This window comes from Pleurodeles waltl, chromosome 1_2 (genome assembly GCF_031143425.1).
Source record: "Pleurodeles waltl isolate 20211129_DDA chromosome 1_2, aPleWal1.hap1.20221129, whole genome shotgun sequence".
NCBI lineage: Eukaryota > Metazoa > Chordata > Amphibia > Caudata > Salamandridae > Pleurodeles > Pleurodeles waltl.
The window spans coordinates 1,336,080,411-1,336,100,020 of NC_090437.1; the positions used below are offsets into that span (position 1 = coordinate 1,336,080,411).

The following is a 19,610-nucleotide window of genomic DNA, read 5'->3' on the forward strand; positions in this document are numbered from 1 at the left end:
TGCCACCATGGAGTGCATCAAGGCAGCAGGTCCTGACAGTCAGGCATAGGAAGAAATAATGGAGTATGTCAGAGAGCTGCAGATCCCTAATTCTGTAACATACCGTTTAAGGGTTTGGATGGGTGTGCGTCTAGCTACCAGGTGTGTCTAGCTTGATTGAAATGCGAATGGATTATAACATCACAATAAGAGAGGTCAAAGCAGATATACGGTTTGTGTTTATCTATCACCAATGCCTGTGGTAGAAGGCAATTGGATGATAGTAAATATATCAGACCTTGTGAGAGACTGCCCTGCATTGTCTAAACACAACAATGTGATGAGTGCCATGAGAATGGGCTGAGATTGTGGATGGGAATTTGAGGAATCACAATTGGATTCTGAATCCAGTCAGCTGCTACTGTGAAAAGGGCCACAGAAGTCAAAAGTGTGGAGCCCTGCATGGGCCATAACAAGAACTGGACCTTGCTTTTTCTTTCTTTGAGTTGTTTATCCCTGCATCACTGGTTTGCTTTCCATGTAGGGGTGCCAGAATGGCAAGGGAGATAGAAGAATAAGAGAAAGATAGAGTAGGATGTGTAAGAGTGTGGGGTGTAGATGCAATCTCTCACCACTCCAGAAATAGTTAAGAGGTTGCTTTCAGAGTGCATAGCCATCTTTTGTTACTCCAGGTGGGTGTTACCTACAAGGTGAAATATCCTGTTCACACTCCTAAAATGTTGTTCCCATGAAATATTCAGTTACTCAAATTCTGTCTCTCCTTTTCTTTGTTGGTGTTTAGATCACATGGTTGATTAAAAGGTACTGCAAACATTCCAGCCTCCAAGAAAAGCAGTGTGTTGTCAGTTACCTGCCACTGAGCCATGTGGCTGCACAGTTCTTTGACATCTGGCTATCAATATGTCTTGGAGGGACCACTTACTTTGCAGATAAGGATGCATTAAAGGTAACTTCCCAAGTATGCATGCAGTGAACAGAGGTGTGTTATGTACTGTATGCTTGTTCAATCTCCTGCCTTTGCTCATTAACATGTCTCCTTGACAGCGAGACCCGAGAACTTGATGGCTACATTTTGGTTGTTCACACCCTCAAACACCATTAAAATAGAATGCAAACCCAAAACTGCCACATTCTACCTACACAGTGTATGCTTGAACCACACAATCTGGAGGTCCACGCTCATTGAAACATTATGGACATCACAGACTCCATCAACCATTAGGTCAGATTTCTTTTTATTGTGATTATTTGCAACGTAAAACAGAGATAGACAGTAAACGATCAATCCCCAGAGGTAATTACCACAACCCATTTGAGAATCAGCAGGTATACTTATGAACTAACACATTCTGATCATCAGCAGAGCCAGCATCCTAGCTAGACAATGAAGTACTTGGGAGTAACAACAGGTAAGCCGTTAGTGGGCTCCAAATGTATTTAGGTCGTGATATCTGCGGTGGTTCCTCAACATAAATTTCCAATTGTGTCTTACGACATATCTAACAGCCTTTGAGCAGGTTTTGGCACTGACCTTTTCCCCCGTACATGGCTACCCTCCTTTTGGCCAACAACAGCGCAATCGCCACAAACTTGCGGTGTACGGGCGAGAGTTGTTAAACCACTCTGAGTAGACATAGTTGTGGTGTGCAAGGTAATTGTTCCATAATCATAGTTGCCAAGTCTGCTACCACTGACCCAAAACAGTTGTATTGGCCCACGCTGCCAGGGCAGGTGGAAGAAGTTGGCATCAGGTGTCCCACATTGAATGCAATTTGTACTGTCTCATAGACCATATGTTACTATTCTAATGGAGGTTTAATACATCTGTTGTACATTTTCAAAATAAATTAAATGTAAATTACAGTTCTTTGTAAGCTACTTCGTTAACGTGCAACATCATTTCCAATCTAAAACAGTGTTCCAGCGATCCTCAGCTAATCATTAGGTCAGATTTAGCTATATACAGACATCTGGGATAATCCTACGGATAGCTGATTTTCTAACCACCCACAGCCAAGTTTGATGTAGAAGAACCTTCTAGAATACACTCAAGCATCTATGATATTAGAACCTGCTAAGAAGCCAAAAATAATCACTTGGTGTCTTCAGCAAATTTCCTTCTTACAAGATTTACCCAGAGCTACAGCCATAAGAAAGAAAAATTTCTAGACCTGAGTCTGAATCTCTAGCCGTTTCTCAAGAACTCTGCAATGATCTCAACAGGTACTTCAGTGAAAAGATAAGGTCAATCGAAGAGGCTATAGCAGATAGCCCTAAGGGTGGGACTGAGAAATCAGGGGAGAAGGAGAAAAGCAACAAAGTTAGACACTTTTACCCTTTTAAATCAATGATCTTTGATACACCTGCTGACCAAACTCAAAACAGGCTCCCCTCGCGATCCTTGTCTGCCCACAATCATGCCAGCTATATACCCTGGCATGGTAAACCACTCAACTTCTTACTAAATTTCATTACAAGACAGGAGGCTACCATTATGCATATGTTCCTTTAATGCCACTCCACACAGCACTTTAAATAAGACAATATCATAAATAAAACATTCCAGAACAGAACACTCAGTACACATATCAACTCCATGGAGACAGTATTCTGCTGCTTTTAAATGCTGCTCCCAGCAGATAAGTATCTTTCTCTTTGTCATTACCTGCTGTAGCTACCTACATGCTGTTTCGAGCCTTCTAAGTGGTTTGGGTGGAGTTCCAATTTACGGAACCTTTTCCTTGTCAGGTTTCTCTACAAGAGCGGTATAACTGATCCTCTTCCAATCAGTTGCCTGCGCTCTCCAGGGCTGCTTCTCTGAGGTTGCATCTCTACTCCTTTTCAACCGCTGGCACCAACAGTTCACCTCTGGGCCCAGTGTTTCAGAATCAGGGCTTTCCACAGAACTATTTTTATTCAGCGAGCGGGCCCCAATCTAACAGAGGTGGCCCAAGTCTTGCTTACATTGTGTTTGCCTTTGGAGGTTAGAGGAGCGCGTTGGGCGAGGGTCTCTTGTCCGAATGCAAGACTCTAACCTCCATTTTCCTCGGGGACCCCAACCATCCATTTGTTATAAAAACATGCAATCGTATGGAATTTTGATGCGTCGACTTGACAGTTGACAATTTTACTCTCCACTTGGTTTGGCAACTATATCAACCTTCCGAATAACTTCCTAAGCAAAACGGGCACATCTTTTTGCAGCTCCTACTTTAATTTTACAATATACATTGATTACTAACTTTGCTGAATTCTGCTTTATCTTCCTGAAAGCTTTTTTGTTACTAATCTGTTTCACTAGCCAAACTTATTCAACATGAAATGCACTCCTGTGTCAAAGAGACACTAGACCAGGTCATATTTGGGAGTGACTCAGATGATAATGGAGGGGATTCTCCTCCTATTACCTTGGAGAGGATGGCTCAAAGTAACGAGGGGTTAAGCGCAAAAAAAACCTAAGCATCTCGATAACAATGAAAGAGGCTATGGCCCATAAAAAATAGGAGATCTAAACACCTGGCATAGAATGGAGGTCTTAAGCACCTCAAGGAGAATGGGAGGTCCAAGCATCTCAAGGAGATTGGGCGCCCTACATAATGCAAAATTGAACAGTGACTCTTGCGGCACAGTGGACTCTGGTGTCCCCAATGAGGCAAATGAAATTGAACCTTTTAATGAGAACCCCTTAGATGAATATGGCCCTCATTCTGACCCTGGCGGTCTTTGACCGCCAGGGCGGAGGACCGCGGGAGCACCGCCGACAGGCCGGCGGTGCTCCAATGGGGATTCAGACCGCGGCGGTAAAGCCGCGGTCGGACCGGCACCACTGGCGGGGTCCCGCCAGTGTACCGCGGCCCCATTGAATCCTCCGCGGCGGCGCAGCTTGCTGCACCGCCGCGGGGATTCCGACCCCCCCTACCGCCATCCAGATCCCGGCGGTCGGACCGCCGAGATCCGGATGGCGGTAGGGGGGGTCGCGGGGCCCCTGGGGGCCCCTGCAGTGCCCATGCCACTGGCATGGGCATTGCAGGGGCCCCCGTAAGAGGGCCCCTACATGTATTTCACTGTCTGCTGCGCAGACAGTGAAATACGCGACGGGTGCAACTGCACCCGTCGCACAGCTTCCACTCCGCCGGCTCGATTCCGAGCCGGCTTCATCGTGGAAGCCTCTTTCCCGCTGGGCTGGCTGGCGGTCTGAAGGCGACCGCCCGCCAGCCCAGCGGGAAAGTCAGAATTACCGCCGCGGTCTTTCGACCGCGGAACGGTAACCTGACGGCGGGACTTTGGCGGGCGGCCTCCGCCGCCCGCCAAGGTCAGAATGAGGGCCTATGTTTTAGATTTGAACTATGATGAATTTGATCAACGGACGTTATTAGAGATCCACTGGATGCAGAAATGTTCTCTCCTGAAAATGTCAAGCACCCACTGAGAGCAGAATGGTATCCACAGGAAAACATGGCAAAATTCATCAAGAGATGGATTCATAATCCTCTTGAGAGGAAAGTTAGGAACATTCTAAGAGCTAAGGACCAGATGTATCAAGAATCCATTTTGTGATTCTCAAATAGCGATTTTTAAGAAATTGCTATTTCAGAGTCGCAAATGTTTCTGACCCCATTCGCACCTATGGGCCTGTAGCCCCATATTTGCACATTTTTTGCATTTCCCAAATTGCAAATTCCTAACTGGAATTTGCAATTTCGGAAATGCAAACCCCAGGGTGCTGGGGGCCTAAGGCCGCCTCTGCTGCACCCCAAAAAATATTTTAGGACATGTAAGGCGCACACATGCCAATTTTAATGCATTTTTAAAAGTTGCACATGGTTACCACCAAACTGTATTTGGTGGTAGTTTGCGATTCCTTAATGCCCAATTCGCATTAAGGAAAAGCTTGATATATGTGCTTAAGAAATCGCAAATAAGGATTCCTTATTTGTGATTTCTTATTTAGAGAATCACAATTTGCGGGGTCAATTTTAAGGAATCGCTATTTTAGCGATTCCTTAAAATTGCATAGCGAATGCCTTTCATACAAACTGAAAGGCATTTTGCATTAGCAAACGGCCGTTCACACCGTTTGCGAATGTAAAAATGTTTGATACATCTGACCCTTAATGTTCACGCCCGGTCATACACGATAAGACCTGCCTTACGTCCAACCTTGATCCAGAGTTATTAACATTTAAATTGGGTAGAGACCCAAGGAGAGGTCTTGAGAGATCTCTCAAAACCTGCCAGGATAGTCTTCTGGATGTGATAGGACCTCTGGCCTGGATTATTGATTTGTGAGAAGATGCTCGTACCAATGAAGTACCTTTGGATATCGACCTACTAAGCGATTGGAGCAAAAGGGCTATGGTTTGCTGGGCAACGCCAACACCAGGCTGAACATAGAGAGATGCAGGGTTGTCCTCTTAAAAATTAGCCCTAAACTTGGATATCTTGTGGAGCATGAACCCTCTGAGAATCCTAAAGGTCTTCGATTTGGGGAGGACATGATCAAAACTCTAAATAAGTATGTCACAACCTTTACAGCACTAGACAAGGCACAAACCTACATGCACAAAGTCTTCAGTCCATGTGTTTCTGGACGGGCTGGCAGAAGGGGACATGCTGCCAGCCAGGGCACACAAAGGTCACATTTTGTAAACTATAGACAACCAATGGGAGTCTAGAGAGCTAAGGACCAGATGTATCAAGAATCCATTTTGTGATTCTCAAATAGCGATTTTTAAGAAATTGCTATTTCAGAGTCGCAAATGTTTCTGACCCCATTCGCACCTATGGGCCTGTAGCCCCATATTTGCACATTTTTTGCATTTCCCAAATTGCAAATTCCTAACTGGAATTTGCAATTTCGGAAATGCAAACCCCAGGGTGCTGGGGGCCTAAGGCCGCCTCTGCTGCACCCCAAAAAATATTTTAGGACATGTAAGGCGCACACATGCCAATTTTAATGCATTTTTAAAAGTTGCACATGGTTACCACCAAACTGTATTTGGTGGTAGTTTGCGATTCCTTAATGCCCAATTCGCATTAAGGAAAAGCTTGATATATGTGCTTAAGAAATCGCAAATAAGGATTCCTTATTTGTGATTTCTTATTTAGAGAATCACAATTTGCGGGGTCAATTTTAAGGAATCGCTATTTTAGCGATTCCTTAAAATTGCATAGCGAATGCCTTTCATACAAACTGAAAGGCATTTTGCATTAGCAAACGGCCGTTCACACCGTTTGCGAATGTAAAAATGTTTGATACATCTGACCCTTAATGTTCACGCCCGGTCATACACGATAAGACCTGCCTTACGTCCAACCTTGATCCAGAGTTATTAACATTTAAATTGGGTAGAGACCCAAGGAGAGGTCTTGAGAGATCTCTCAAAACCTGCCAGGATAGTCTTCTGGATGTGATAGGACCTCTGGCCTGGATTATTGATTTGTGAGAAGATGCTCGTACCAATGAAGTACCTTTGGATATCGACCTACTAAGCGATTGGAGCAAAAGGGCTATGGTTTGCTGGGCAACGCCAACACCAGGCTGAACATAGAGAGATGCAGGGTTGTCCTCTTAAAAATTAGCCCTAAACTTGGATATCTTGTGGAGCATGAACCCTCTGAGAATCCTAAAGGTCTTCGATTTGGGGAGGACATGATCAAAACTCTAAATAAGTATGTCACAACCTTTACAGCACTAGACAAGGCACAAACCTACATGCACAAAGTCTTCAGTCCATGTGTTTCTGGACGGGCTGGCAGAAGGGGACATGCTGCCAGCCAGGGCACACAAAGGTCACATTTTGTAAACTATAGACAACCAATGGGAGTCTAGAGAGGATACCAAGGCAGAAACTTCTTTCAGAGAGGACACCCCTTTTCGTGGAAGGATGTGGTCAACCCTCGTCAAGATACCAGGGTGAGTACCAACAAATTGTCCTTCTTTCCTGATAAAGCTGGGAGGTCATCTCAGGTTCTTTTTCCATGTTTGTGAAAACAGGTACACAAGACCCATGGGTTTTACAACCCATTCAAGGATTCAACATACATTTCTCGAAAGAACCATTCCAGTCCTTCTCCCGAAGAGAACTGACTTTATCCTCCTCACAGGAGGCTATTGTAGAGGAAGAGGTAAGTACTATGTTACAAAAAGGAGCCATCCTACAGGTGCCCCAGAAAACAAGTTGTTCACAAGCACTCTTGCTGCGCCGCCATGGGGATTCTGACAGCCCATACCGCCATCCTGTTCCTGGCGGTTCACCCGCCAGGAACAGGATGGCGGTATGGGGTGTCGTGGGGCTCCTGGGGGCCCCTGCAGTGCCCATGCCAATGGCATGGGCACTGCAGGGGCCCCCGTAAGAGGGCCCCACCCACCAGGAACAGGATGGCGGTATGGGGTGTCGTGGGGCCCCTGGGGCCCCTGCAGTGCCCATGCCAATGGCATGGGCACTGCAGGGGCCCCCGTAAGAGGGCCCCACAAAGAATTTCAGTGTCTGCTTTGCATACACTGAAATTTGCGACGGGTGCAACTGCACCCGTCGCACCTTCCCACTCCGCCGGCTCCATTCTGAGCCGGCTTCCTCGTGGGAAGGGTGTTTCCCGCTGGGCTGGCGGGCGGACTTTCGGCAGTCGCCCGCCAGCCCAGTGGGAAAGCCAGAATGACCGCCGCGGTCTTTTGACCGCGGAGCGGTCTTTCGGCGGGAACCGCTTGGCGGGCGGCGACCGCCGTCCGCCGCGGTCAGAATCACCCCCATATTGAGTAGTGTCTGTTGGAGGCAGAGGGACCCTCATTCAGTTATGATTATAATGAGAAGGACTGCATGTGGGCAAAGGGCGTACGCTGCCAGCAAGTCTGTCATCAACCTACCGTTTAGGAGATGTAGTCCTCGGTTGTTCTAAACCATGCTGATGTATTTACCATGTTTATCTATTTTTTGGAATTAGGCCTTGAGCTCTGGAATATTCCACCTTTCATCAAGCTCTGTGCTCATTAGATTGGCAAGTGTCCTGTTAGCAGCATTAGTGAATCTGTGTGGCTCTCTTCGAGGTCTCTCAGCTCTAGGAGTAATGAAGCTAATGTTCTTTTGTGTTTGGGCTTTGCTGGATGTAGATAGATACTTCCCATTAGCAGTGATGGGCCTCAGTGTGTCTTGGAGTCTCTGAAATGGCACATAAATGGATAGCTTTATTTAAAATAACAGACCTGGGGCAGTATAACTGAGCTCATTTAGGGGCAGTGAAAGTTCAATTTGATTGTGGGGTTCCACAAGGGTTGTATGTTCAATATTTACATTCAACCTCTGATAGAGGAACAGATTAATAGAGGGTGATGGATTTTTAATTATGCTGATGACTCTCAGATCTTACTAGGTCTGGATGGTTAAGCTGTGTCTCAGTCCCTATTTCAAGACAAGATGCGCTTTGTCAGTGGCTGGATGAGAAGTAATTATAAAAAGTTAAATTCAGAGAAAACTGAAATAGTGGTCTTTGATGGCAGCGCCGTGTCTTGGTCCAATGTTTAATGGTCCAGTGAAATGGGACAATTACTGGGTCCCAAACCAGCAGCAAAAGGCTTAGGAATACTAGTTGACCAACATCATACCTCTTCTGACGCTGCTCCATTGGTTGCCCGTGTAGCTGCGTATTCAGTTTAAAATTTGCTGGTTATTCTCTAGGGATTGGCATGGGTTGGCAACAGAATTTTTGACCAGTCGAGGGGTAGGATATGTCCTGAAGCAGGAGTACTGTTCTTCTAAATCTAATCTCCTGGTTAGCTGAGATTCTGCAAATCAAGATACAGAAGTCGCAAGTTCTCGGTATTGGCCCCAACTGAGAGAAACTCCTTCCCACCACATATTTCATCCCTCCCTCAAAATCCTTCACTGAATTGAAAACATTCAGAATTGCTTTAAATACCTGGATATTTAATGTTGGCCTCACGTTCCAGTGTATTCATCACTTTCTCAGGTTAGCGCTATGATACTCCTTAGGTGAACGAGTACTTTATAAATATTGGATAACACAACGTAACTGAAACAAAAAATACATCACGATTTTCCTCCATTGCCTCCACATGTTCCCCCTGTACCTTACTTTCCGTATCCTTCTTCGAAGAACTGAATAAAGTACTTCTTCAAATTCTGTGGAAAGGCAAATGGCCAAGAATTTCATTAGCAAACTCTAACTTCAGAAAAACTTAGTAAATTTTCCTGGTTTCAATATAAGATGATCCCAAGCATAACAAGCATTATTCTGTCCTAAAGACCCAACTACCTACCTCCACCCGCTTAGGCGCAAGCTTGAAGCCTCAACCATGCACCCTATTGCTCTACTTTATTTCCCTCTACCATCAACAAGAAAGAGTTTTCTACCTCAATAGTCCCCTAATAGCAAAGAGAATCTGTACTCGCCTAAAGAAATGAGAAAATACGCACTAACCGGGACCAGAGGGACTGCATTTCCCAGACTGCTTTGTGGCCCCAGGAGGCGGCCATCTTGTGCATCACCTGCTCCCACTTGCCAGATCCAACGAGCGCTATAAAGCGCAAGGGGGCATACCACAGCACGGGACGCACTAACGGGGACCAGAGGGACTACATATCTGTATATTATACATATTCACCTGAGGAAATGAGAAAATGCATCCAAGACAGGCTGGTTAAATAGCTCCATATAGTTCAATAGTCCATAGCATCAATCTTCAAACATTCTCTTATGCCCGAATAGATCGTGGCATTCTTTCTATTAGCCTGCTCTTTGAACACTAATCCCTAAGACCTTTTCAACCACTCCACGCTTCTTATAACCTTTAGGTCTCTGAAGAAAAAAAATATCAGCGTCCATTACCAAAGCACTAGCAGCAATAATCTGAAAGAACAAAACCTCTTGTAGCCGTCATTTCATCATCTATCCACCAACCACACCCCTTCTCTCCACCTCGCTGCTGTACACAAATATCAGAGCCTTCTTCACACGTTCATTGCTTTTAATTGGCTTTTTATTAAGTTTTCCATTTGTGTAAAGAAAATAGTGGCAGCATTACATTATAATTCATGCACAAATGGTGCAACTTTCACCCCCCTCATGAACAATAACCCACCTTCCCCAACAACCCCCACCAATGCTAATCGTAGGTTTTTGTCATCTACAATCTGGGTGGATGACTATATAGCCAATAACAATGGGTCACAGTTCCAGTTATGTGCCAGTCGTTGAAGGGCTTTTATCTACCAAGCACATCTGTCAACTACAGCCTAAGCCAGGGTCTCCTGATATTCTCCATATCCACATAGTGTCTCCGCGGCACAAGCCTGCCTCCAAAGAGAGCGTCTCCCCGGCTGTTTCTCGCTCTTGGACATGTGCAGAAGGGGCAGTCATTTCCACCTCACTCGCTTCCCAGTCCCTGGAAGCTCATCGGGCACTTCGTGCAACTCCAGTAACATTTGCACCCATGCAGCCAAGTCATCCATTAACTTCTTATCTCTCCTTACATGTTTCAGTCTCACTTCTTCGGCCACCACCTATTTCACATGCTCCTTCAATGCCCCAAGATCAACACCTTCTGGGCTAAGATTTCCAAAGAAATAATCTGCATTAGAACACTGGGTTTATATTTATCAGGCAAAGATGTCCTGCTGTTATCTATTTCCCAAAATTGACTCACTTGACCTGCTACAGCAATCGCCATCAAACAAATAAGCAACTGGTGGAAAGACTCTAATTCTCTGAATTTTGCACATTTGTTGAACAAAATCAGTTTTGCCCAAATCTGGAAATATCTTATACTGTTCTATCGCATTTAAATGGACTAGGTCTACCACTAAAGAACTTCCCCTCCAAGTAACTAGTTAAAGATGAATTTTGAACTTCATAATAGATTTTTGTATTTCATTGTCAAATAACCTATCAATTTTTTATGCTTCTCAATATCAATTTACTGGTTCTAGATTAATATTTTAAAGTGCATGATGAATTTGAAAAGACAATAGAAATGTTTAACAAACAAGAGGTTCTGAAAAACTAGCAGATTGCTGCTTTATCCAATGTTTTAAACTTAACAGCTGTGAAAATATTAAGTACTGCTAAATAAATGTACAGTAATTGTAAGCAAAATTGTACAGATCAAACTATTGTACAATAGAGGTCTGTTGAAGTCTCAACAATAATGGATATAGCCATCACAATCCAACATGCAAACAATCTGAGGCCTCTCCAAAAGAGATGCTCAAAAGCACCAGTGTCGCTTGAATCTTGTTAGGTTTTCTGGTATCAGGTACAAACTATATACAGGTTTGTAAAGAATAAATTGTGTACTATCACCATTAGCACATTTATTTTTAGTGCAGGCGATTTGGAGCCACTTTCCTTTTGGTGTTGGTTTAAATTGGTGTTGTTAGTGTTATACATATCTGGCCACCAAATACCAACTCCTTTCTAACAGGATAAAAGCATCTTTGGTAAATTTATATCTACAGCAGATTCAAATCATTAACCAATGAAGGAGATGTTTTTTTAAAAAATGGGCCAAATAGTGGACTCTGCGGGCAGCTCACTCTGTGCTTTCTCCAACTGCAGGGCTCCATGGTTGACACCCTGAAGGAGGTGCGACCCACCGTCTTCCTTGGGGTGCCACGAACTTGGGAGAAGATTCACGGAATGCTGGAGGGTATGGAATTCAAGTCATCTTCCATGCAGAGGTCCATCAGCTCTTCGGCTATAGGTCTTGGCCTGCAGACCAGCCTTAACCACATGAATGGGTAAATCATCTGTTGCACAGAGGAGTGTTCAATTATCTGTTATGAGAAATTCATTGAGGAGATTCATTAAAATATAGAAAGGTGCTGTAATAGCCAGACATACCGAGGAGCTTAAAAAGTCAGATAAACACAGGTGATAAAATTCAATGGGACAGATAAACCAAAGCAAGCTTATCAGCGTTCCTTAACACTGTTTTAATTTCATTATGGGACAAAGCTTCTAGGTACATTGGTAGATAAATCATTTATATGTGTAACTTCTATTTTCACACCCACAAGAGAGGTTGGCTCATATGTAAACAAAGCAAGAGACTTCTTGGCAAAGTAGAACTGAAGGCAGCATAAGCAAAGAGGCAACTTATGCAAATTGTGACTGACTAATGCAATCTCCCATAATTTTTTAAGAACTTCTTTAGCAGGAAATCTTTTGTCCCCCTTAAATTCCAATCTACGTCTTCCACTCTGTAAAAAGAAAAACCTTTGGCATGCATGAACACTACTAGCATTATGCATTTTAATATTTCACAAGTGTAAAGGATTGTGAACTCAACAGCTCCCAGAGAAGTATTCTGAGCTTGGAACCTTGAAGTTTAAATTCAGATCCCATCTTTGGCACGTGACAAAGTTGTGTGATTTTCAGGAAAAAATGATGGCCCTCATTATGACATTGGCGTTAAATGCCGCTTACTGCCACGGTCACAGCCGCCAACATACAGCTGTGGTGACGAATATCCGTTCACCACATTATGACACACACAACCAAACCATCAAAATACTGCCACATACACAAATCTGCCAGCCCAAAGGTCAGTGCTAAAGTGGCAGTATGAACACCCATATCGTTACGCTAACAAAACAACGCCCACCAGATTATGACCCACGAATCAACACAGTGGACATTCAATGCCAGTAAACCATTGGTGCTACACATCAGCGCGCTCAGAATGGCCACTCAAAAACAAAACAACACAACATTAGCCAAAACAAAAAACGCACACCTGACACTGATACACACACCACACCCACCCATAGCACTATAAAACACACACCCACATCACACACCACCCTTTACGAATGCCAATAAGCACCACAGGACTTACATGAAGACCACTGAGACAACTACACACAGACCGCAAACACCCATACAACTGTCATGCACCCCACATCCCACACCCCACCACATCCGTTAACACCCTCTGCACAACGCACACCACACAACACCCATGTCCCCACTAAGGCACCCCCATTTCACAGATGAAGAGTTCTGGGTCATGGTTGAGGAAATAGTGAGGGTACAGCCACAGCTATTTGGAGCACAGGTACAGCAAATATCCTTTGCCAGGAAGATGGAGCTATGGCGGAGGATCGTGGATAGGAGGCACGCCGTGGGACAGCATCCAAGAACAAGGGATGACATCAGGAAGAGGTGGAATGACCTATGGGGGAAGGTACGTTCCGTGGCAGCAAGGCACCAGCTCGGCATCCAGAGGACTGGTGGTGGACTTCCACCTCCTCCCCCACAGCTCACAGCATGAAAGGAGCAAGTCTTGTCAATCCTGCATCCTGAGGGACTTACTGGAGTAGCCAGAGTGCTAGGCACTGGTGAGTAAATATTTGCTGCCTATCATCCCCCATACCTGCATGCCATCTCACCCCCTCACCCTGACTCCCATCACTCCACTCCATCCCACACACTGCACCTACACATCTGACTAACCCCAATGCCAAGCCCTGCATGCTATACCAATGCATGGACAGCTCTCCCAGCCCTGCATGGACACCCATCACCAAAGCATGCCCATAATGGAGAAAGTACAATCACACAATACATCACCATACACAAACAAAGGTGGCAGGGCAACAGCAACAAAAGAGGGGAAGCAAAGGATGTACAATATGTCACAGACATGAAGTTTAATACATTACTTATATCCCCACATGTGCCCCAGCCAATCTCAGCGGCGAGGAGGTGCCACGACTAACTAGTCCCCCAACAGAAGATGCCCCCAGTGATGACAGTGACTCTGGACTTCTGGATCTGGATGAACTACCTGGCCCATCAGGGACCACAAACTAGTCGGCCACCCTGGTCCACCACAGAGCCTCCCCCATCAGTATCCAACACCACAGCATACACCCAATGTTCCCACACCTCTGTTCCCAGGACACGTCAATCAGCAGTGTGTCCACCTGTACAGGGACCCCAGTCCACACCTCACCCCCAAGACAATCAGGGACCTGGGGTCAGTGGCAGTGGGCACACTGTTCAGGGCACACAGGCACAGGGGAACTGGACACTGGGAGGACCGCTGTGTGCTGGGGGAGGACAGGCCCAGGGAACCGACTCTCCAGGAGGCTCTCACCAATGTACTGGGGGCTTACCAACAATCCCAGGACAAGATGGGCCAAATACTTACCAACATGCAGGAGAATAAGCAGCTGCAGGAGGTACACGATCAGGAGATCAGGGAGGATTTGCAGCTCCTCAACACCGCCATGGTCTCCATATCAGAAGTGCTGGCAGATATGGCCAACGTCATGAGGGAATGGACATCACACCAGTGGGCCCCTACCACTGGCCAGTCTATTGACCAGCCCCCCACCTCCACTGCAGCTAGTGGAGAGGAAGTCATCAGCACCCCTCCTCCTGCACAAGGTGATCCACCCTGAAAATGTTCCCTGCGACCCAGACAGAAGGCAGAGACACTTACCAAGACCAAGACCACCGCCAGGAAATGAGATCCTCCTGAATGTCCCCCTTGTGTCCCACCTTGCCACCGTGTCCACTTTGAGTTGCCTTTGCTCCCCTTACTATGGCCCCTTGGACACTGGACCTGTGCCACAAACAGACTGGAACAATACCCTGGAATTCCTCAACCATCACCCCATTCCATTGCACTTTTCTGTCAATTATTTTCACTACAATAAACACCCTTAAACACAACTCGAGTGATAGTGTTTCATGTGATGAAAATGTGCATTAATGGAAACAGTCACATCATGTGCAAATGATCTGAACACAGTGATAGCGTACAGTTAATGACCTGTATCTGCCTATAGTCATCACATCAGTACACAGTTGTCATATCACCAACATCTGCAAAATGAGAAGGTATAGGGGACAGTAAGTAGAGATGCAAATGGAGTGAATGCCATCCTGCTACAGCCACACAGAAAACATCAATAATCAGAGGAATGGTCAGTTCCACTGTCTCACCTATGTGTAATTGGAAGTATTGACGTATAACTGATGTTCTGTTGTCCACATCCTCATCCTCTGCCTCATCCTCACTGTCCTCAAGGTCCACTGCTGCCACAGGGGCATTTCCAGTCTCCTCCTGCAGATAATGCACATGTCGTCTGAGGGCCAGGTTGTGCAACATGCAGCATGCTACTACTATCTGGCAGACCTTCTCGGGTGAGCAGCACGAGGATCCACCCATAAGACGGAGGCATCTGAACCTGCCCTTCAGGAGGCCGGAGGTCCTTTCAATAATTCTTTTGGTTTGCCCATGTACATCATTATAACTATTCCCAGCCCCTGTCCTGGCATTCCTCACAGGGGTCAGGAGCCACAACAGGTTTGGGTAGCCAGAGTCACCTGCAAGTATTGAGGGACAAATATTAGCCTTACACAATAGTATGGGGTTAACACCAGAAGGCATTCCTTGACATACATTGGGAGGGGAGTCAGGCTCCACACCCTGTGCCTCTGTAGTTGTGCCATCACATTTGGAATCTTCCACCTGGGGAAAGCAATGTAGCTGCACATGTGTTTCACCAGGGCAGACAAAACCCTTGCCAGCACAATTGAGAACATTGGCTGTGACATTCCTGCTGCCAAGCCCACTGTCACTTGGAATGAACCAGTTGCCAGGAAATGGAGCACTGATAGAACCTGCACTAGAGGGGGAATCCCAGTGGGATGATGGACAGCTGACATCAGATCAGGCTCCAATTGAACACACAGCTCTGTGATTGTGGCCCTGTTCAGTCTATAGGTGAGTATTATGTGCCTCTCCTCCAGTGTAGCCAAGTCCACAAGGGGTCTGTACACTGGGGCTTGTCACCTCCTCATGTTCCTTCGCAGTGGTAGGTATCTAAGGGACACAAGAGTGAGTAGGCTGTCACAATTTGAACCATGGAACCACCACCTCAGTGTACATAGAGCAGTAACGTGATGAGACATTGGGAATGGCAATGTATGTGCAAAATATGGAAATTATGCAGTTCTAGATTATATGAATATTGTCCACCACCATAAAATGGCGACTGCCTGTCCTGTATGTAAGGACAGGTGGAAGTGAGGTAACTCCACCGGCGTAGAGTGTCATGGCGGAAGGCGGTCTTGCACCGCTGTGCTTTTCCTCATTGGATAACATGGGGCTCTATGGAGTACAGTGGGCAATGGGGATCACTGGCGGTGGTGACCGTGTATACATGACCGCCATTTTCCGTCCATAACCTCACTTGATTCCTGACTTTCCAGAGGACAACACCTACACTGCTTGAGCTGCTGTGACCTGTGTCTGGATCCTGCCATGGCCCATGTGACCGGGTAAAGGGCCCTTGCCTTCACTTCGGAGGAGTTGGAGCATTTGGTGGATGGGGTCATACCCCAGTATTGACAGCTGTATGAGCCTCCGGACCAACGGGTGGGTAGACCTTGGGCATGGAAATGTATGTGCAAGCATCGTGCCATTTGGCAGGGTCGTATATGTCTGGTGGTAGTGTAAATGCTGGGCGTTGGGTATTGTGTGTGCCAATGGGGATGTAAGGGGATTTGTGGGCCATATGTGTGACAGGCTGGATTGTATGTGTAATGGTGTCCTCCTGTCTGTATTTCCTCTTCAGGTCAGCACCCATCAGAAGAAGGGATTGTGGCATGCCATTGCCAAGGATGTGCAGACCAGGGGGGGTCTACAGCAGGCGGAGCACCCACTGTAGGAAGAGGTGGGAGGACCTGAGACGAGGGCTGTGGATGGCCTCCCAACAAGGAAGGGGTGCCCGTTGGAACCTGACCCCCCCCCCGATGGCCCACATAGTGGCGGTGGCCTACCCAGAGCTGGATGGGCGCTTGAGGGCATCACAGCAGCCACAAGGGGGTGAGTACAGTGTGCGTTACAACTATGATTGGTAGGTGGCATGGAAACCTGGTGGTGGGTGTCAGTTAGTGGGTGTCCCTTAATGCCAGGTCAGAGATCGCAGCGTGATCCAGCTCAAGGGTACTGGTTGTATTGCTAAATCTAGTAACCTAGCTAGGTTGCATTCCATATCAGACAGGGATTAGTGTCTCCCTGGAGGGGTGCAGTTGGCGGGGGCTGGCTCACATCTTGCTGTGGTACCTAGCCAATGTAATGCCAGTGCGATGCATGGTGCTCAATCCTGATCCCTGTGTGTGACGGTAATGTGTATGCCATCTGTGGTGTTGGTGATGCAACTGACCCAGTGCTCCCCTTCTCTCTCTCTCCCCTTTTTTCTACTGTCATCCTGTCCATGTGTGCATTAGCATCATCTGGCAGAGGAGCAGGGGCACCGGCGGCAGAGGGAGCTGCAACCCACAGGACCCAGGAGTCCACAGACTCCGAGGGGACCAGTGGGACGGAGGGCGAAGGGAGCACCACAGCAGAAACAGGAGGTGAAAACACTGACTCTGATACCTCCTCCGATGGAAACCTCTGGGACTACCCCAGCTACAGGTACAGCCGCAACTCCCCACACCATCACCACCCTCCCAGTAGCCCTCACCGATTTGCCCATGCCTGCTCACCCAGGAGGGTGGGCATCTCCTTTGCCCAAGGCACCTCAGGCTCTGCCTCAGCCAGCCCTGCTGCCCTCAGTGAGGAGGCTATTGACCTCCTGAGATCCATCTCTGTAGGGCAATCAACAATTGTGAATGCCATCCAGGGGCTGGCATCCCAGATGCAGCAATGCAATGCATTCCTGGAGGGCATTCACAGTGTATTTGCGGCCCAACAGAGATCGTTCCAGGCTCTGGCCTCCTTTCTGATGGCAGCCATTGTCCCTGTTCCTACCGTCCCCCTTCCAACTACCACTTCCCTGTCCCAATCTCCTCAACTCCAACCCATCCCATGCACACATACAGACAAGCATGCACAGACACCATCACACAAGAGTGCCACTGACAAACACAGGCAGCACACTTCAGGCCACAAGCACTCACACAAACAATAGACAGTAGCACACACAACAACATCCACTGCCTCCACTGTCTCCTCCTGCTCCTCCTCCTCCTCCCTCACTGTCACATCCACACTCACACCTGCATGCATTGCATCAACAGCCACCACCACCATCACCACACCAAGCAGCACACACACCTCACTTGCAGACACCTCCACAACATCCATCCACGCATCCCCTGTGTCCTCACCCACCCTGTCTGCCCCCCACCACCTAAGCAACACAAATGCACGCACACAAACACCCAACAGACATCCACCTCACATCAGCACACTGCCCATGCACCTGCACCCATGTCCAGCAGACATACACCTCCAACAACCACTCCCTCAACCTCCCCTCCCATCCCTCCTCCCTCATTCCGCCCCACCGTCCCTAAGAAGCTTTTCCTTACCCAACTTTACCTCTTCCCTCCCCCTCCACCCCTGTCTTGCCCCTAAGAGCAGGGTCACCACGACCCAGCCCAGCACCTCTGCCAAACAGTCCACGGGGACAGTGGAGCCACCTCCTAGTCGTGGAGGCAAGAAAGTAAAGGATCCCACTACCCCACCCAAGAGAGGGAAGGATCCCCTCCACCACCCAAGAGAGAGAATGATTCCACTCCACCACCCAAGAGAGGGAAGGATCCCACTCCACCACCCAAGAGAGGGAAGGATTCCACTCCACCACCCAAGAGAGGGAATGATCCCAAGAGAGGGAATGATGCCACACACTGGGCAAGGAGCCCTCACCTCAAGTTGGGACACAGCAGTCCTCACCTCCAGCTGGGACACAGCAGCCCTCACCTTCAAGTCTGTACACAGCAGCCCTCACCTCCAGCAGAGGGCATGTAGGCCACCCCCGGGGACTGTTGTACAAGGAGCCTCCTCCAGAACCAGTGGACAAGTACCCCACCTCAGAGACTGTGATCTTGCACTCCCCAGCAAAGTGAAATGGTTCAAGGACCCCCCTCCAGAACCAGTAGGCAAGTACCCCAACTCAGAGACTGTGACCTTGCACTCCCCAGCAAAGTGAAATGGTCAAGGAGCCCCTTCCAGAAACAGTGGGCAAGTTCCCCACTTCATCTGAGATGCCTCCCATCCCCCTTCCCCCTGAGGTGCCTGGCCATTCCCAACATAATGGCACAGCACAGTGTAGTGCAGATTACGTCAGGGAACAAGTTGGGCATTGCAATGTGCCCTGTGGCCATGCGGGCCTATGTACTTTGGACTGGCCATTGGCCTTTTCTAAACTGCGATTCATGTATATTTTGTCACATTGACAATATGGTGGCTGTTTGCATCAAATTACACTATCAGTTCTGGATAACTGTAGTCCTTGCCTTATTTTGACGTGTGTCCTGTGAGACCGGTTTTGCTCTGCAGCTGGTTGTGTGTATGGTGTGTGTGTGTCTGGTGTATGTTGTGCGTGTGTGTGTGTCACTCTTCTTTTCCTCCCTCCCTCCCTTGTGTGCTATGCGGCTGTACTCACAGTCATCGTCTTTATCGGTGTTGGTGTTCCAAGTGGAGCATGGCGTAGAAGACCATCTTGAAGACTTGAAGTTCCGGTTCCAAGGCAGCCTTGATCTTCTCTGTCTCTGTTGGTGAGTCTTTTGTTTTCTATAAAGTGTTTCTGCCCGGCTTTTGATGGTGTTGGTACCGTCCCCGAAATCCT

The 19,610-nt window shown here is 47.3% G+C and overlaps 1 protein-coding gene across 1 annotated transcript in view; it reads left to right on the plus strand.

The window, feature by feature from the left end:
- The window catches only part of LOC138296310 (long-chain-fatty-acid--CoA ligase ACSBG2-like), a 424,825-nt gene that overhangs the window by 226,685 nt on the left and 178,530 nt on the right, over positions 1 to 19,610 (plus strand). Inside the window, exons 7-8 of the mRNA XM_069235332.1 lie at positions 782 to 946; positions 11,572 to 11,753. Of these exons, the coding sequence (XP_069091433.1) occupies positions 782 to 946; positions 11,572 to 11,753 (347 nt within the window). The remainder of the gene's footprint in view (positions 1 to 781; positions 947 to 11,571; positions 11,754 to 19,610) is intronic.